At 44.0% G+C, this 20,240-nt stretch overlaps 3 protein-coding genes across 4 annotated transcripts; 1 reads left to right on the top strand and 2 right to left on the bottom strand.

Annotated features, from left to right (window-relative positions):
• Positions 1-10,465: 10,465 nt before the first annotated feature.
• On the bottom strand, positions 10,466-14,028 carry NCBP2 (nuclear cap binding protein subunit 2). Of its 2 annotated transcripts, XM_014891692.2 has the most exons (4): positions 13,783-14,028; positions 13,512-13,693; positions 12,644-12,782; positions 10,466-12,069 (listed from the first exon to the last, which is right to left on the bottom strand). In XM_014891692.2, exons 1-4 carry the CDS (start codon positions 13,861-13,863, stop codon positions 11,998-12,000), a joined length of 474 nt encoding a protein of 157 aa, XP_014747178.1. In that variant the 5' UTR covers positions 13,864-14,028; the 3' UTR covers positions 10,466-11,997. The 2 variants fall into 2 exon arrangements, with proteins under 2 accessions (XP_014747178.1, XP_014747177.1); XM_014891691.2 differs by lacking the exon at positions 10,466-12,069 and having other exon boundaries at positions 12,076-12,782; positions 13,783-13,982.
• A 59-nt stretch (positions 14,029-14,087) lies between these two features.
• On the top strand, positions 14,088-14,770 carry NCBP2AS2 (NCBP2 antisense 2 (head to head)). The gene has a single exon (XM_088170862.1). It carries the CDS (start codon positions 14,097-14,099, stop codon positions 14,349-14,351), a length of 255 nt encoding a protein of 84 aa, XP_088026988.1. The 5' UTR covers positions 14,088-14,096; the 3' UTR covers positions 14,352-14,770.
• Position 14,771: 1 nt separating this feature from the next.
• PIGZ (phosphatidylinositol glycan anchor biosynthesis class Z (Gwada blood group)) lies at positions 14,772-19,379 on the bottom strand. Its single transcript, XM_014891680.2, has 2 exons — positions 19,235-19,379; positions 14,772-18,822 (listed from the first exon to the last, which is right to left on the bottom strand). Exons 1-2 carry the CDS (start codon positions 19,350-19,352, stop codon positions 17,261-17,263), a joined length of 1,680 nt encoding a protein of 559 aa, XP_014747166.2. The 5' UTR covers positions 19,353-19,379; the 3' UTR covers positions 14,772-17,260.
• Positions 19,380-20,240: the final 861 nt, after the last annotated feature.

Genomic DNA, 20,240 nt, shown 5'->3' on the forward strand with positions numbered 1-20,240 from the left:
AAACAGCCATAAAGACTAAGTCTGGTGATAAATGAGTGACAGTTTCTTTCATGGAAAGCTGTAGAGAATTACACCCTCCCAATCAATTTTCTGTACAGGTAATGCGGGTCTGATTGGGTCAGAGTGAGTGAAAGTGATAAATTGCCACTTGACATCTTTCCCACAGAGCTGCAGAAAATGTGTTTGACATCTATTAATACTGTTTGGAGCTTGGCTAATATGGGACACACTCTGCACAATGATAGGGAAAACCTTATGTCAACACAGAACCTGGCTGATCTCCCTGCCACTGCAGGAAGCTCTGACAGAGTCTTCCACTGTCCATTGATGGTCCTGGAATTAACCCTATTTCTGGCAGATCCTTAGCTAATCCACTCAACACAGCCCCAGAAATGCATTTTACAGAAAATGCTTCTCTAAAGAAAATCATCAAATTCAAGACCTGTAAAAAACTACATGTTCTGCCTTTTTGTCCCTTTTCAGTGGAAGGAAATAGGAAGGCAGGGTCCAATTTAAAATTACACTTTCATTTGCATGTATAAGAGAAAAAAAGGCACACATCCACTAGCCCCCTCCAATTAGCCCAGAAGCATTCAGATTGAACTATTCCTCACACATGACTGATCCATCTGGTTTTCATCACTGGTGAAACTGAACCCACGTGTGAAAGTAACACATACCAATAAAAAGACGTATCATTCTGTTTTGCAAAAGAAGTGGGTTGAAGGACAATCACCATTACTAAAAATAGCACAGGATATGAACAGAACATACTGGCCAGAGCCAAACACGTCACAAATGGCAAGCAAATTTCTCAGAATATAAAATATTTTGCTAATTTTAGCTAAGTATTAACAACTATCCAGGGACTATCCTGACTGTAACTATGTTATTTGGGAAGATGTCACAGGTTTTACACCAACTGCAATGTGAACTCTTGATAATCAGCACTTAGTACTATGGTGGAGTTGACAAGTTCCATCAGCTTGATGAACTTTGAGATCTTTTCCAACCTTAATGATTCTATGATTCCAGTATCCAGTAGCAGGCAGGCAAATGCACAGCTACAAATGCAGTTGAGGGCCAGGTCACAGCACCCAGCAGTTCCAACAACATTAGAATTACCCCAGTTAACTTAAATGTGTGACTCTGAGGCAGAATATGGTATACATTTGGTGGCTCTGACATTCACAAATCAAGTCACAGCAAGGCAGAGATCTGCAGCTTTTCTGTGCCTTCTCCCCAGAAGTTCATATTTTGGCCTTAGCTTCCCATTAGGTCACCTTATGCTTTCCTCATTTTCAGCAGACAAATCTGGCTTTATCAATTAAATTCTCCCCAGAAGGCACTCACTAGCACTGCTGATCAAATTACACAGATGCAGAGAAGAGCAATCAAATGTGGTATTATCATCCATGCAGCTTGGAACATAAACTGAAGCATAGATGGGAGAATTTTAAGCAGGAAAGGACATTGTGCTAGCAGGTAAGCTGCTAGAGCAGAGACACCAAAAGAAAACATGGAGAGAAAGCAAAAGTTCATCAGGAAGTCACATTGCTTCAAACCCTAGCATCACTTTCAAAAAACATGGAAATTTCACATGCAAAACTGATTGATAACCTGCTTTCAAATTAAAGCACATGAAACTCCATGTGAATACAAGAAAATACCTTTTTATCATAGATGCCCAAAAACCAGAATAGGTTGCCCAGAAATGTTGTGGAGTCTCCCTCCCTGGAGACGTTGCTCAAAACTTGGCTGGACAAGGCCCTGGGCAACCTGCTTTGTGCTATCCTGTTAACGTCTGCCTGATACAGGTCAACCAAGGACTGAGATGAACTATTTCAGCTTTTCCTGTTTGATTTATACTGCTCCTTTAATCAGATAAATAGAAAGGGAACGTTATGTTTTCTTGATTAAGAATCACATCAAAAAGTTGCAATCTTTCTCATATTAAGCTATTGTTTAGTCAAATGCATTCAAACAGCCAATTCATTTCAGTGTTCCCAAACTCAAAAGGGATTAAGACCTGATGAAGTGCTTTAAAGACAATGTACTGTCCCTCTGCCAGGTCTCCCAGAAGTGATATTGGAGATACCAGACCACTCACAGAGGAAATGTCCCTTCAGTACAAATCACAGCTGCAAAGGCCCTTAACAAAAGCAACACTTTCAAATTCTTGATTCTTTAATACATAAAAAGGTAAATCACACACAAAAATGAATGAAATGCAGTTAAGTCCCAATAGTTGTGTGAAAGTTAAACATGAGCTTCTGGGGAAGGTATTTCCAAGTTGGCTCAGTTATAAATCTACTGCTGATACATAATGGTAATTCAGAGAAAGCAACTTTTGCTCTTAATGATCCAGACACAACTGTCTCCAAAACTGTGCTAGAAATTAAACCTGTGCTTACAGTGCAGCCTGCTCTGAACTCTGTTTTGCTGACATATGGCCTCAGCATGCTTCCTGTCACTTTGAATTCTTCCAAGGACAGATGTGGGCTGTGCATTGAAGCAGGTTGTGCCTGTGTTCCCTGCTGCACTCAGAACAGCTGCATTACAGCTGCATACAGCATTTACTACAGGAGGAGAGGAAACAGCCAAATGCTTTTGAGAAGGGGACTGGCTCCTGTTCTTCACAGGAAGGATGCCAGGCTACTTGTGGTAAACTTTGCAACCACAGAAAACAGAAAATTTGCTATCAGTAAGTGAATATACACAGCTTAGCCAAGAAATAGGGAAATAGGGAATTCAACAGTTGGCATGCACTAAAGCTTTTATTTCAGCATTTAGCAGAAGAAGTAAGATTAACTGGAATTCTTCAAGGAAAGTATGAATCACGCTGCTTTAACAAAAAAATCAGCTTGCAATTTCCTGGCTTCATGGGGAAAAAAAATCAAATATTCAGGTTTCTCTTTAATACACTGATATGTTAGGGTGTAATGGAAAAAAAATTGATAACAATTTGGGAATAACGGCTGTCATTCCCACAGATCTCTGTATTGCAGCTGCTGACATGAGAGAGTGAAGCCACTGAGTACAGCTCCATATCACAGTGACCCACCACTTCATGTCCAGAGGTGATACAGCTCAGAGCATCTCTGCTCCTACCAGAGTTAGCCCAGAACCAAACCAGCCTTCTACAAAGATCAAGAGATGCTAGTGAATTTTATAAATGGTATTCAGAACTCAAAAGACAAATGTGTTGCTGTGCAGCACAGCAATGCTGTCATTGCTGACACATATATTGCAGCATGGATCCTTTTTCCCCATTGCAAAGGTGCTGTGTACTCACAGAAGTGCAAACACAGCAGTAGATGCAAAAAGCTTTTCACGTCTAGGTTTATGTCCCTGTTTATAGGATGTGTTTTCTTTCTAAAGAAAATAACCTCACATATGTGAAGTTTTAGAAGTTTAAGTGCTCAGCAAGCTTAGCAAAAATATTCTAATATCACTCAAATGTAGAAACCAAAATCCTTTTCTCTTAAAAAAAACTATTCCCCATATATGACAGCAAAAAATCTGTCCCCCATTTCCTTCCCTGACCTATACACAGTAATGCCATGAAGGTCTCTGAATTAATTTTTCATGTACCCTAAAGAAAATCAAAGGAAAAGTGGGTCCTCCTTTTGGTGTATTCGACTAACAAGTTCAGGCCCACTGAAATCAACAGTTATTTCACTCAGAAACTAAGCCGTGAATACTCTAAAAAACATTGGAATTTCACAGAGGGAGTTTATGTAAGTTTACACACAGCTTTTATTAATTCTTCAATGATTTTTTTAAATATGCCCAGAAATTGAATGAATAAAGGGTTCAAAAGGAATATTCATTTTGTACAGACTTTCAGGAAACTATTCTGACATTTTTCTCAACAAATGGAAATACTGTTCATGACCTGAGGGCTCTCTTTAAGGATCATAAATAGAACATTTCTTATTTGAATGGAACTAGAATTCCTAATGACATAACGATGTTTTATACCATCCCTCTTTCAATACCCATCTTTGAATCATGTCTGAAAAGCAATAATGTAATCCTTACAAATGCAGAACACCTTTCCTCCATTTAAAAGGAAGAATGAATAGAAATTGATGCTTTACCTTTAGCTTTTGTCACCCCTATTCCTTTGCAGTTTCAGTCTCTCACATCTCTATGTTATCCTGTCACTGATAGAAGTTCTGGCAACAACATATTCAGCAATAAAAATGTTTTTAAATAATGAATTATTTTAAAATATTAACACAAAACGCATTTTATTATATGCTTTCTAAACTAGGAAATAAGTTACACCTTAGAATTTGAAAAATAAATTAAAACTTGCTTTTTAAAATGCCCTATTACACTATACTTACACTCGACTTTGTTCAGATATTGTGTATTTGGAAAACACAAAGAAGCTCATTCCCTAGGATTGCAATGATAGGCAGCTAAGAGAGAACTTCCTTGTTAATTGCATGGCCCAGTATAAACTCCTGGCTAATAATGAAAAAGCAGTTCTTGAGAGGCAATTCTGCATTTTATGTGCACTAACATATTCACTTAAAATCTATTAAAATGTAAAATATTTAAAACCCGAAATACAGATTCCAGTATTCTCACATTAAGTTCAATCCAGACTAAACTGCATGTGGATGTATCTGTAAACCTCCAGTGCAAATCAGCTCTCTGCAGTGCTGCCCAGCCAACTCCACTGTCAGGGCCACCACAGCCCTGAGCACCTGAAAGCTTTGGTACCTGCAGCTTTCTGCTTTCCATATGATTTCTCCTCTTTCAAGACAACTCTGTGTCTGGGAATCGCTAATTACCTTCAGATTTGTCTGAAGTTGGAGCCCTGGCTCATTTGTCCATTCTCAGTTCCATATTGTCACCAAGGAGGGTGTTGTGTCACTGCTCAGGGAGAGCTCCAGCCTGCCCAGCTCTTGGCCCAGCCAGGAGGACAATTCACAAAGCACAAGGAAGAGCACCACTCCTCCACAGATGACAAAGTGATTTGTTTTCTAACAGGGAATGAGTCATTCTCACGCCTGTTTAAGTTCAATTAAACATCTTTAGGGGATAATTTATGATTAAACACAGAATCAACACTGTATCCAGGGACTGCTGATGGACACCACATATTTATTCAGGCTTCTGGACTTTTTTTAATGTTTAATTTTGCCTTCATGACCATTTTGTGTCTAAAGCTTGAATTATAGACAAATTAGCTGGAATCTTCCCTCACTTTTCATATCTTTCCAGGTTTCTGCACTCTCACTCTTCTGAAGCAGTGTCTTTCCTACCAAACTCTGTAAACCAAGTAATATTTGCTGCCCATCATGGCCTTGGATTCTGAGGAAAATTTTGTCCTGGAAGTGATTATGGACAATTATCCTGAGGACCTTTTGGAATCCCTTTCAAAATACCCTCATTACTTTTTGTGACACTGTTTTTCTCAGCTTCCCTAACTTGCTTTGAGATAGAACTCAGGAGTCAGTGCTGCTCCCAAAGGCCTTTCAAGAATTCTCGTGGTATGCCAGCATGTTACATGTTTAATTTATGGAGAAATAAGCAGACAAAGTTCATTAAAACACATTCAGTACTTTAGCACTAAGCACAGAGATCTCACTGAACTCCAAGGGAGATAAAACTAAGTTCCTGACAGGACCGCACCCTATTAAACAATTCATCAAAAATTCCACCATGACTTGCAGAGTGAGTATGAGAGATCTGAGTAACTTCAAAAAATCTCTGCTGAACCTCCCCCTGGAAAGCTCAGACACAGTACACACCTGCTCCTGGCAGCTGTGCAGGATGGAACGTTGTAAGACTGCTGCTTGAAGGCTTTTTCACATTAATAAGGAGATTCCAAAGAGCAAATTCAGCTGGAAATTTAAAGCAGAAGCAAAAGTGCAGACTTAATGGGAAGAAGTTCGTTCCAGTTCATGGAAACCTATTCCTCCTCCTACTGGAGTAAATTCAGAGGGAGAAAAAACTCTAAAAAACCCAAAGCACAAGTCAGTCCTTTCCCAGCCAGCACAATCTTTCAGTTGTATGGTGCTTGGTGTTGCGAGGCATCCTACACATCAGCAACCTTAAGGCGCTCCTAACTCTACTGCTTCAGGGTGTATTTTATCAGTCACCAGACATTTTTGTTTCAAGCGGAATTCTAAGATGCGAGAGTTTCTTCAAGAAGCGCAGACGCTGCCTTAGCTGCACAGTGAAATGAGGCCGTTTCAGAACACGTCGCTCCTTCCACAACAGCTCCTCAGCTGACTGAGAATCCTGGCAGCCCCCACTCCCCTGCAGCCAGACGCGGCTTCTCACGACATCTTGTGGCTGCAGGACCACCTGACAGGGCTTTTGTCTTCAAAAAAGTAATTTAAGATGCGACACAATGGTATTGCAGAAAATCAAACGCAAAACAAAAAGCACTAACTTATTAATTTGAACAGAATAGCAACAATTTTCAAACCAGGAAAATTGCGTATAAAGACACAAAGTATAAAACAATAGGAGCATTATTTTAAAGTCATAAATTCAGAAAACTGAAACAATCTAATGCAATTTGAAATGCATGTGAGCTACAGATGGACAACTACAATTATACAAGTGTGCATTATTAACACTTAACATATTCCTACCTACTCTAACTAGAAAATTAGAATTTTCTTTGCACTTTGTTGCTTCCAGGAAGACATTGGTAGAGAAGGGAAAAGCTTCATTGCCCAGAAACGCAAGGACAAGCTGACTCAATCAGGCTAATTTATTCTGATATTTATGTTGCACAAAACTGGATAAACAGCAAAATAGCATATCTTATTTCCCATTTGTTTTCAAATTGTTTTGAGATGTCTTTTAATTATAACTTAAAAAACAAAAACTGTGGTTCAATACTATTCTACTGCAAACACATCAGTCTCAGAAGAATTAATAGATGGCACACCTTGAAAAAGAAATCAGAAATACCCCTAATTAAATAAATTAAATAAACCCCCCAAAAATATTTCATATATAGTCTTATTTTCACAAACATCTTCATCAAGGCACACAAGAAGGATGTTTTCTCAGTCTTTAACTGAGTAAACCTCAATTCACACTGGTTTTTGATGGAAAGTATTTCACTTTCTCTCTATGCAACTTGGTGCCTGGAATCCTCAGCCCCTCATAGAACTTCTGGAACAGTGGCAGTTTTTCCTGTCAGGGCAGAAACAGCTGGCTTTGCCTAGACTTGGTTGGAGGATAACAGAATAAAATACCAACAGGTTTTATGCAGTCAGAGATGACCACTGGAGGACAAAGAGAAAGTTTCTGAGAGGAATATTCAAGCAGGACTGCAACTCCTACTGAACAGTCATGAAAGGGTTTTCAAAAGCATTTGCTGCAGCACCCTCAAAGCAATAAAACGCTACACCAGGAATAACTCATATCTGTCCTTCAGATGTGAAAAAAAATAATAATCTACATTTCACTCAGGTCACGCATACTGAGATTACTGAATCTCTTTGCCTGTCGTCATTATTCTCACCTGTTACTGTGTTGGGAAACACATTAGAGTTAGCAAAGACAGCCCTGTCAACACCAGGACTGAGGACACAAAGCACCTCATCCACAACAGGCTTGTCACACACAGCATCAGCACCCTATGAACCAGATAAAAATTTTCTAAGATAAAAAAAAGGGCATTTCTCCTTTTTTTACAGTAATACTCAGAAGCAACAGACATTTAAGTCTGCAAAGTCCTTGAAGGACTACTGTGTCTCCAGAGAAACAAACCAGATATTTTAAGCCCTGCCCAATCTCTTGTCAACCTGCAGACATTTACTTTGTGTGCCATACAGAACTTCAACTTATAGCCAACTAGAGACTGAAAAACGGAATGCTGGCCCAAGAAGATTTGCTGGCACAGTTACACAAACTACAATTTATGTGAGACTGTGAAGCATGGATTGGGCGTCTGAAGCATGGATGGAGTCAAGCTGTCTTCCAGTATCACGGAATGCTTTGGCAAGATCCGAAGAGGTTGCTGGGAGCAGGAAGAGAAGTTACCACAGACACTGCATATTGCAATATCCAGTGGAAAAGGTAACTAAGCTGTTGCTAAACAGAGGAACAGCCATGGGCTACAAACCCATAAATCCTGACCTCCATTTGCCCCCACTCTGAGAAATGGTCTACATACTTCGTGATGAAAATCGGGTTTTCGATCATTTCTACAACCAAATCGAGGCAAAATCTCGACAGCACAAGGACAGTCCCTGCCCCGCTGCCGGCAGCCGCCCCCCTGCCGGTGGCGATGTCACCACCAGAGGGGGCCACGGGCGCTTCATCTGTGCCGGAGTGCTCCACTGCCAAACTTCATCCTCCTGCTGAAAGAAACATTCGCATCACATCTGAACTCACCAGCCACTCGAGCTGCAAAGAAGACTTTGGCTTCCTATTTATCTTTTTTTTTGGTTCGTTTTTTTTTTTTCCCCTGTAAAGGACCCAAATAGACACTCAAATGGCCTTCAGGCGGAAGCTAAAAGAACCTTGGAGAATAGTATTACCTCAGCGAAATTACCTCAGTAAAATAAAGCACATCTTTGTCTCAGAAAGCAGGTTGAGAAGCAGAGTGGCAGGAAGGTCATCCTCATGAACTGTGGAACCCTGACACAAGAACCGATTTCTTCTGCTTTCAGAAGGGAGTTTCTCAAGATCAGCAAACCTTCTTCTCATGTAACTCTGTCCTCTACTGGCAGGGGTGCAATATACTTCATATCTTTGTACAGTTACATAGTCTTAATGCAAAAATACTATCATGTCATGGATTCAAAAACACGTTTTGAAGCCAAGGACACTTCTCTCCACCATCCCCACTAATTTTTTGATACACCACCTACAGTGGCTTGGCCCTAGACTTACCTGAAAGTACCAAACACACTCAGCTAGGAGCAGAAACCTGAGCGTGCAAAGAAAAATGCACACCCTATTTTGTTTTAATTTACATGCTCTGGCATAAGGTACAACTTGTGCTTTAGAAACTCAAATAGGTAAGAGTTCATGAGCAGTCCCTGTGGACTGCATTCCTTTGACTAGGACTGTCTTTCCTTGAGAGATGAAACCATGAACAAACCATGTCAATTTTAGTAGTTTTCATCAATCTTTTCCTTTACAAGAAGTCAAATCTGACAAGATGTGGAAGATGAGGTGCTGGATATTAGCTTCACTAGTTTCAGTATTTTTTCCAGAATTGTCTGTGTAGAAAGGACCATTAACACCAACAGTTGTGCCTGCACCAACCTGAGCGGGAACTGTCTGCACAGGGCAGTGAAGTAACCTAACACACAGACCACCTCGGAATGAGCCTGCAGTGAGACACTGCTGATGTCATTATTGTGTCAGTCGTTGAAAACAAATGTCTCTAATGCTTTTAAACTCCACTGATTTTACCCTGTAATACTAAGACTCAAATGCTGTGATTACAAATCTTATTTGCAGTCACTGCTGCCTAAGACAGGCATGTAAATCATCCCATGAGCCTGCACCAGTCTGAGGGAGAGACTGAAGCTGTCACTGCTTTAAATTCTTACAGCCTCCCTTCCATCAAGGGATATCTAAGTTTCCACTCATATTCTTAGCTGCTGGGTTTCTTTATGGATACAATCCATAAAATTAGCTAATTAGGATGAAGTACTAAGAAACACTAACACAGCTTGAACTTCCATTAAAGTGTTCATAATTGCAAGGAAGTAGCTCGTCCAAGAAGCATGGGAGATTCTGTCCTTCCGAGACAACCTAATCACAATGCACCAGGATGTCAGAAAGCTGAATAAATCCCTAGAGAACTTTCAAAGACTTGATTCAGATCCCTTCATTAAGCACTAGGTTCAGCAGACCCAGATCTGATTTCAATTACAGAAGGCAACAATCAAACCATGTTCAATTTCTACTATATGAGCTTTTGAGATTTTAAGAGTTCACAAGAGTTCATGTGGTTTTAAATCCCATTGTGATTGGTATCTCTCAAAACAGATAATCTCACTTTAAAACATACTCATTTCAGACCCATTGCACACAAGCAGCAAAGAACAGTGATTGTTGTGGCAGACAATCTTATTACCACCTCCATCTCATTTGAGAATGAATTTTTGAGAAGTACTGGCAGTACTTACAATAAAAAACAATTTTAAACCTCATTTTTATAAGGAAGATCACCTTGAAAAGTACTTCTTACACACCAAAGACTTTCACATTTACTTCACTATCAAAAAACAATTTTTGTCCTTTAATTCAAAGCAATTCAAACCATAACGAAGAGCATTACCCAAACACCTTTCAGAATCCAGGTAAGAACAGAACAAGACTGAAAATACAATCAAAGGGAAAGAATATTCATTCTTTCCATCTTAAAAGAGACTAAAACAAAGGATGTGACCAAAACTCTGAATATAGCTCCTTTAGTTCACTGATTCTGTTAAAAAAAAAGTAACAAACAATTTTAATGTTGCTTTATTTAAAAGCTTTATTTAAAAGAAAGTGACTTTAGAGTTTTTGGTAACATTTTTTATACAAAATTGATACAATGAAAAATAAACTTCAGCAGTGTTCTACAGTAGATTACAGGCTGTAAACTCATAATAATCAAATGTACTATATTGGAAAATGTAGCTTTGTTTAAATCTTATTTGCAGACCAGCACCAAATGATCTCAAAAGTCTAGCTTTAGTCTACATGACAAAAACCATCAAACCCACACTTCCTAAGTAAGGAGTTGTTCAATCTTACTTGTCTTCCAATTTACAGTAACAGTTGTGATGAACTGTATGCAAGAAACACATCAAGGTTTCCTACAATACCTTCAGTGAGTAAAGATCAACTTTTGTACACCTCTGAAAGCTTATAAGGAGTCATGGACAACAAGGCATTTACACAAAGTTTTAGGAATTGATATTTACATTGAACTCAGAAATCCATGAAGATATTCCAAAGCCCTGTAACAGTTCTTTTTAAACTATTTCGTTTCATCAGATAAATTTTATTGATCTTGGGATCATATTTTTTAAACCTACGTCTGCAATATATCCAAATTCCAACACACCAACAAGCAGTATGAATAGGACCCAGCAGGGAAAGAGAAAAACACAAGCTACGCAATCCTGAAATTCTTTTACCATTCTTGTCACGTGTTTCTCAAATAGAAAACCTATTTTGGGAAGAAACTTTCTCATTATAAACCCAATTCCATAAACATCCCATTTGGGGGGTAACTTGGATTCATGCAACCCTTACAGGCACAGGGAAGATACTGTCCTCAAATATTAAGGTTGTAGAGAATAACAGATAGGGCAAAACACTAATACTCAAACTGTGAAATAATAGCACTGTAATTCTTGCATTTGCTCTTCTGTCATGCAATCACAACGACACTTTGTAGAAGACAGCAGAGGTCTGTTTCCTGCTCTCTGCTCAGCTGGTTTTCAACTTCATGACTCCTGAAGTCAATCTGATTTGTTTTATTATGGCTGTTCATGTAAATATTCTAGGAACAGCACCAGTAGAAAAAGATGCTAATTCAGTAACCCCAGAAAATCTGCAACTTAAAAGTCTTCCTAGAAACTGAAAAATTTCCCTAGAAATTCCACTTTCAGGCTCTTTGCCTTTTGCTTTCACCTGTGAAAAATCCACCAATCATCCTTTATCACTGCTCTCCACCCTGGGATACCAATGTAAACAAAACCCAGTAGAATAATCAAGTTTTGCCAGGGAAAAAAAAAAGCACCATAATGTTACATCTGCACTCCTTTCAGTAAGTTATAGCAGCATTTCGAGACCAAAGCCTCAGCATTCCAAAGCTTAAAGCCTGGCTCCTAGGTCCTCTGCAATGCTTTGGATCCTGGTGTTAAAACAGAAGAGGTATTGAACATAGCATGCTCACAGGAACATGGATAGGAGTTTCTGTGAATTGTGTGCAAAAGATCTACTTTGTGCCTGGGGACATTTAGAATGCAGATTCGGTTCTCTTGTGAAGCCGAGGAGTCACTGGCACTGAACAGTTTTGCCATAGCCACCTCTTCCAGCATCATAGTCTTGCCGATACTCATCTCGGACCTAATGAAGGAGGGAGAAAGGGAAGTCCAGGAAAGACAATGAAAAGCCATTTCTCAAAAATTGTTACACTATTAGAATACAGTCATACTGACATCACAACACCTAAGTGCCTACATGGAGCTGACTGACCAAACAGAAGGCAAAGTGCATCAGGCAGAAGTCCAGATTAGCATAAACCAATTTTCTCTTTCATCATTTCTGGGGACTCTCTAATCAACACAAGGATGGCCAGCCTTGGGCTTTGGCAGTAAAAGCCACTGCCACCTGCTCCACTTGGGGTAAGCCAACTGCTGTCCTGTGTGTTCCTGACAGCCCCTTACATTTTCTGGGCTTACTTAAAAGCATTATCTCCCCAGGCAGCCAAGAATTATTTCTGCGAGTACTTTTAGTGAAATTTATGAAAGAGTTATTTATTCCTAGTGGAGTATACTGCCCTTGATCAGATGTCCTCCAGTGTTATCTTAAACAATGACTCCTAAGCGGCTGTTTCTGAAATTGTTCTGTGTTCATTCAAAACCAAGAAGTTTGGCAAAGTCACTATTCCCTTAAAACCCCAGGCTGTACAACAACTTACCTGCCCCCCTGATCTTCCACGGCCATACTGCCTACCCTCCTTAAATCCTGCATCCCAGTCTGTCCTTATGATCCTGTCATCAAGTCTGGTCCCGTTGATGTATCGCATTGCATTTTCAGCATCTCCTCTGGCATAATACCTTAGGATTGGTTAATGAAAAAAAATGGACCTCTATTTTCACCACACGGAAAAAGGAACTGTATCAAATCGGCTACAAAACCAAATCTTTGCTTGAACCGCTTTTATGAAGCTACACCAGCTACTAAGAAACTGCTAGTGAAAGGGAGGAACATGCAGCAGTTCAAGCATTAAAAATACGTAAATTGGATTAATTGGTATATTTGTCAACCGACAAATGCCGACATTTAACAGAACAAAGTTATCTTGTTAAAGAGTGGGAAGCTCCACATATGCTCCGTTCATGCTGCAAACTTTCACCTCTGGTGAGTTCACTGGAACCAGTAACAGAACGATCCTCAGAAAAGTGCACACAGACGAAATGAAAGATGCCTAAAGAAACTTTACAAGTGTATTTGTACGAAAAGAAAAACCTTTTTACCTCGGCACGGAGAATACGAATTTACTGCAGAGGTCAACCACCTAACAGATGTCTGGGATAAAGTATCAAAGTGTAAGCAATCTGCTAACCCCGCTCGACATGCAGTGTATGCTCGAATCACAGAACCACGGTTGGAAAAGATCTGTAAGATCATCACGTCCAACCGTGAGCCCAGCATTGCTCTCTCTCGCCAAGGTCTCCCACAGACACTTTAGCAAACGATTAATTTTATCCTCGGAGAACTCCCCCGTGACTCAGAGCCTGCAGTGCAGAGCAGTTCACCCACACCCTGACCCCGCACAAGGATACTCCACGAAGCAGAAGCCGCAGGCGGTTTTCTTCACTTTGTCCAGCCCCATGATGACCTTCTTGATGTCGCCGCTTTTGCCGAAGAGTTCGTGGATCTGCTCCTCCGTGGTGTAGAAGGAGAGGTTCCCCACGTACAGGGTGCAGCTCTTCCTCAGCAGCCGCTCCTGGTCGTACCGCGTACCCTGGGCCGCAAGGACACAGCGTCACCTCCCGGCCCGGTCCGGTCCGGTCCGGCCTGACCGCGCGGCGCCCGCCCCCAGCCGCGGCTCACCCGGAAATGCTGGTCCCGGTACTGGCTGAGTTCGGCGTAGGAGTCGCTGCGCAAGATGCTCAGCGTCCCGCTGGAGCTCATGGCGACGCTGCCGAGGCGAGGCCAGCCCAACCCGGCCCGGCCGTGCCCAGCACCGAACCGACCGACACCACCCGGCGCAGCCGCCTCTCGGCCTCTTCCCGCGCCCCGCGCAAGCGCCCCGTAGCCGCCGGGCGTGCAGCCAATGGCGAGGCGGTGCGCGGCTCTCGCGAGCGCGGCGAGGTAATCCCGCGTGTGGGGGCGCTCCGGCGCTGGATCTCGCGAGAGCGGCGGCCATGGCGCTGCTGCGGGCGCTGCTGCTGCTGCTCTCCAGCCCGCGGCTCGTAGAACGGCTCTCGGAGTCGAGGCCCATCCGTGCCGCCGCCCGGGTCACCGCCGCAGCCCTCACCCGCGGCCAGCGCGACCTGGCCCCGCGCCTGCTTCGCCTGCGTGACGCCTTCCTCTCCGAGCTCAAGGACGGCGCCCGCGCGCGGGGGTGGCCGTGGCCGCGCGGGCCGGGCCGCGGCGGCCGCCCCGGATCAGCGCCGTGATCGCCGCTCCGAGCGGTAGGCAGCTGCGGACCGCGCCCGGGAGGAGACGGGAACCGCCGCTGCTTCCCTGCGCCGAGTGCCCGGAGCGCATTGGAACCGGCGGGAGAAGGGCCCAAGGCGCTGGTGACGGGGCACCCTGGCAGTCGCTCCGGACCCCAGCGGTGCCCGAACTGTGGATGGCGAGCTGCGGACTGGACAATGCGTTCCACATGGCATGGCCTGGAGCGACTCCTCGGGAAAGCATGAACACGGGAAGCTGCTCCTCATCGGTTTCATGGATTTCTATTTCAAAGACAGTATACATGTTCTACGGTTCTCAGGAACAAGCAGACTCACTTTATAATCATCCACAATGCTGTGAAGATTGTCACTTTAAATGCTGATAAGAAACTTGAAATAAAACCACAATTCTCACGGGAGTACCTGTAATGTCTGTGTATACAGAAGTAAAACTCTATATTTGATACAGTTTTGTTACAAAAAGGGTTTTAAGTGTTGATGATGAGGCACAGGATGAGGGACATCTTACAGGAAGGTAAAAAGCGATCCAGTAGCTATCCTAAAAGCACACCTCAAGTCTGTTGTAGCAAGAAGGGTTTATAGGGAAAAAATCACCAATAGAGCCACCCTCCATAAAAATGGGAATACAGATACATAATGGAAAAGGATGCATCTATCATGTGTAATGCATTAAGCAGGTTTGCTTAAAATGTTGATCTGATGACATCCATGACATTACAGCAGTTAACCTTCTTTCAGAGCATGTTTCACTGTTTGATCCAGCTGAGTAGAGGCTCTGTTACTGGGGAGGGTTATTTCCATTTCTTGTATCATCCCAGGTGAGGAGAACGTTGTACTTTGTCTGAGATACAGTTTCCTGTATTGCTGGTAAAATTAAACTTCCAGCAACAAAGACAGGTGTGGATGGATGGAGAAACTGCATCTACAGTGTAAATTCAAAGGTCTGGCTGGCGAGACAAAAGCAGTATATTGTTAATCTGAGCTGGTATTTGTAGTACAGGTTCTCTTGCTGGCTCTCTGCAGGTTACCTGTGTAGTGGTAGAGAGAAGCCATTATCCCATGGGAATGGTGCTCCATTACATCCCCCAAGAGTTTCACGATGTACCCCACTCACACTGCCAGAATTTGTAAGTTTTCTGAAAATAATGTTCAAGATTTAAGTTGTTTAAGAAAGCTGAAAGTGGGAAGCAGGACATGGAGTACCAGCTATGGCACACGGTTGCGTTGTCCCAGTGTAAGAGGGCAAAAAGAAAATTACCTTGGAAAAGACATTTGCTGTCACGATGCTTTCACAACTACTTACACGACTTTGTGAGTCACCAGTACAAATAGATAGGCACCTTCTCTCCCCCTGCCTCCCCCCAAACACTCACCTTTAATTTACAGGCAGACCAGCAGTGAGGAATGAAAGATGTGGGATGAACATACAGAGAACATAAGGCAAAATGCTTTACAAGAGAACAAGAACAATGTTCCCTAAACATCTAGATCATTCCTATAGTTTGGAAAATACAGGCAAATCAGTCACACATTCATTTTTCCTAGATTCTCCTTAGAGCTTGGCATCAACCTGTATTATTCTTGTCTCTGTTGAAAACCTGGGTCTTAAGACCTTACGTAAGGTTGTGTGGGTGAAGAACTGCCAAAAGCATTACCACCTTTGTGAGCAGAAATAATTCAAGTGTCAGATTTGTTTCAGAGAGAGAGGGTTGATCTACAATGCATGTGCCAGTTCAGGATGTTTTGGATCCAGTTCTCATAGGCAAAACTAAAGATTGTAGCTGAAGCCCAGTTATTGGTGTCCAGTTTTAAAAGAGACCGCTCCCCAGTGGAAAGCCAGGATATAAGCTGTCATTCCCACTGAGCTGATTTAATGGGGAGCAGTTAGTGCATGGAGAGAGGGCGCAGGAGATGCGGCTCCTCCTCGGGGCTGCCTTCCCTGCACGGCAGCAGAACCAGGCATCTCTGACCCTGTGCTGAGCCCGTTCAGAGATGCTTCTGGTCCAATGGCACGAAGGATCAAATCCCTCCCAGTTACCGCTTTCTGTCTGCGCAGCTCCTCGATCCAGCTCCCGCAGGACCTGCCGTGCGCTCTGCCGGGGTGACAGTCGTGACAGCAGCGACAGATGCGAGACGAGCGGCAGGAGCGCGCAAGGGAAGGACTGCCCGAGCTGCAGCCGCGGAACACCGCGCACGCTTAATGCCATCCCAGCGCTGCCCGGCTCAGTACGTGGGTAGCACGTTCACGAGGATGGAACTGTGGCAAGGGAGGCTAAACAGGCAAAGCTTAGATTTTAGGATTTAGCACAAGTACTTCGGCTGAAGCATCTTCCATGTTCTAAATCTGATTCTGCCAGATCAATGCTGGGGATTTTTCAAGACAGACCCACCATCCAAGGCAGTGGTACAGTACTATAACTGCAGTCTGGTCTAATGAATTTTTAAGAACATAAAATAAAAGATTACTGAGTCAGACCAGCTTTTGTCTAACCCTGTAATCTCTCTCCAGCAGCTGAATTAATGCCTATTATCAGTAAACACCCCACAGTCCCCAAACCCTGTCAGAGATTATAAGAGCTTTCAAAAATAAATCTCACATGGAAACAGCTAAGCTTCAATCACAGTTTTGGTGGGCTCCAATTTCATTCTCTCTCATCAGGAGAATTATAAAAGTTCATATGAAACACCACAGGGCTGAGTAAGTCAGATTTTAAGCAGGTTCTATCCAGAACTGGCTACCCTAAGAGTGTGAGGAATGGGAATAAAGTGACTTGGGAGAGCTCCCAGTGCCAGTGCTGAAAGGAAGGTGTATGAATGAGGAAGGTCTCACACCACCATCAGACAGAATCCAAATGGACTAAAATACTAAAATTTTGTTCTCCAAAAATCTAAAGGCTCTGATGATCTCTGTTTAGCTCAAGGATGTAAAGTCCTAACTGACTCCTCCAATTTCCACTGGATAGTACAGGTATTTGTGGTGGGTCTTCCATTGATAAGTGAGGAAATATCAAAGTCTCGTTCTTGAATGAGACACCACATTTTGTAATTGTGGCTCTGACTGTACCAGGGATTATAATAAAGATATGACAGTCTCCACAGGTAAAATTGCTTGCTCGCTGCTCTACTGTCTGGCAGAGGGCTTCTTCTCCAGCTCCAGCCATGTCAATGACTTCCACATGCACGTCTGTCTTCTTGATATTGAGCAGAGACCTTGGAGGCATGTAGGTGTGTGCAAAGAGCAGAGTGTAATGCCGCGGGTGGCTTGAGGATGCTGGAGAATGGATGAGCTGCTCCAAGTGAAACAAACAGGGAATGAGCCCTCCCTGGTGTAAGCACCCGAACAGCAGTGCCCCCAGAAGGTTGAACAGAACAATGAGGAGTTTCCATTTCACAGCCCTGTTTGGTGACGCGCTGAACAGCACCAACGGCAGGATGAGAGGGATGAGAAACCGAGGCTCCTGGTGACTGAACAGAGAGAGAAATGCCAGAGGAACAAAATAAAACAGCAGCAATGTTGCACTGCCCTCAGAATGCATCAACAGCTCGGGCAGCCCATGGTAACACCATCTGACCAGCATTAACTGACGGACATATTTCTTTAGCATTTTAAAGCCAGCACCAATGGCCAGAATATGTAAGATCCCAAACAACATTACTCCGTTGACTGTAAAATGTGTAACTCGTGGGTGACTTCCATGCAGTGCAAGATTATGAGGATTAAGATTATAGCTGAGAAAATTGAAGGGAGTTACTACCATTTTGTCATGTAATTGAACTATTACATCAACTAGGCTGCTCTTGTTAGTGCTGCAGAGGTTGTCTAAGCTCACAGAGGTAAAATAGAAGGTGTCAGCAGTTATGAAAACAAAAGCAGTAAAACATGTACATAGGATAAACTTCAAAAAGTGGTTTATGAGAGTTTTAATGCTCTTTTGAGAGTCAACAATTAAACCGGCCCAGTAAAGCAGGGGCATTAGAGCAAATGCCAGAAAGGTTGGCCTGTTGAAAAACCCAGCAGTTGTTATGACACCTATGAGAGAGCTGCTTGTAGGCTCTGCTGAGCTGCCACTGGACTTCCTTGAAGAAACCAGTACCATGAGAACAGCAAAGAGAAGTCCTTCGAGTGTGTTGGTAAACGTTCTTGTATAAAACACCAGCGTGACATATGATCCAGCAAGAAGTACCAGTGCTTTCCACGGATCTGCTTCCCAGAAAGGGGCCAATCGATAAACACTATAGTCGAGTATGAAAGAAAAGACTGTAATGAGCAGGCGAGGAGATACAAGGAGAGTGTAGCTGTTGATGCAACTTGAACATACATCCAACTGCTGCAAAGATTTCATCAGCCAGTATGTAACTCCTGATGTCATTAACGGGAAAACAACTGTTCTGCAAGGAGAGCTGGAAAGGAACTCCCATGGATAATAGACCTGAAGGTTTAAAATATCTCCTACAAAGGAAGAGAAAAATACATACATAGATAATATGCTTTATTCAGCGTTAAGGATACTACTTGGTAAAAGAGGTATCACAATACAGAGCAGCTCCTAAACTTTTGAAACTGGTGTCAACCTTGACATCTTTAGGAGCGTACCATTCATTTTCACAAAGCATCGAGAAGCCTGCTACAGTAATGTGATTCGAGGCGTCACTCGCTGTGGACTGCACAGAGCAGGACCCACCCAGCCGGCCAGCCCTGCGGATCCTCTCCTGCCCGGCTTGCGGGACTCGCTGTGTGGCAGAGCGGGATCCCTCGGGAACACCCGCCTGGCCGGCGATGGGGGACACGGTGCCCGTAGCCGCGCCGCTTCGCGTCCCCTCGCGCCCTCCTGGGGCCACCCCGTCCCGGGCGCACGTCTTACCTGCCATGACCTCGGGTGCCTGGAAGAACTCGTCGGGGTGCAGGTACCCGCTCTGCGGCAGGAGGCACCAGCCCGCCCGCAGCGCCGCCAGCAGCGCCCACAGCGCCCGCGCCACCATGGCGGCCACGGCCCCTCACGCCGCACCACCAGGGGGCGCGCGGCGCACGGACGAGGCGCCGCAGCGGGAGCCCGGCACGCATGCGCAGCGCCTCCCGGCGGCTGAAGCTCCCGGGATGCCGGGATCAATGAGGCTGGAGGTGACTCCGGGATCACCGGGTCCAGCCCACGGCCAACACCAGCGCATGGCCAGCCTTTCCCCTTTCCTTAAATACCTCCAGGGACGGTGACCACCACCTCCCGGGAAATCCATTCCTGTGTCTAATCACCCTTTCTGTGAATTCGTCCTGACGTCCATCCTGAAGTCCCCCGGAACGGTTTGAGAGTTCTATGAGTATGTTCTCTCGTCCTGTCACGGCCTGGGAGAAGAGCCCAGTGCCCACCAGGTTGTACCCTCCTGTCAGGATAAGGGATAAGGTCACCCTGGAGCCTCGTCCAGGCTAAACACCCCCAGCCCCGGAGCCGCTCGCTTCGTGGGACTTGTGCTCCAGACCCTTCTCTGGGTACATCCCAGCACTCCAATGTCCTTCCTGAACTGAAGGACACAGCACTCACCAGTGCCAAGTGCAGGGGACAATCATTGCCCTGATCTTGCTGGTCACACTGTTCCTGATACAGGCCAGGCAGGATGCCACTGGCCTTCCTGGCCACACGCCGGCTCCTGTCCAGCTGCTGTTCCATAATTGACCAAAAGCACAAGGAGCAGCAGCACAGCAGGGGCCGCAGCTGGGCACAGCCTGCCAGCAGTCTCGGCTTTGAGTGCTGGGCACGGCTCCCTCACAGACACACTCGCCCCAGCAGGCACAGCCGGGGGCTGGCATCCCTCTGTGTCCTACCAGAGCCCCAGTAACTGGGAGCAACGGAACAGCGGGCAGTGAAAGGGAAAGGC

The sequence above is a fragment of the Sturnus vulgaris genome, chromosome 10 (genome assembly GCF_052056855.1).
Source record: "Sturnus vulgaris isolate bStuVul1 chromosome 10, bStuVul1.hap1, whole genome shotgun sequence".
In the NCBI taxonomy this organism is placed as follows: Eukaryota; Metazoa; Chordata; class Aves; order Passeriformes; family Sturnidae; genus Sturnus; species Sturnus vulgaris.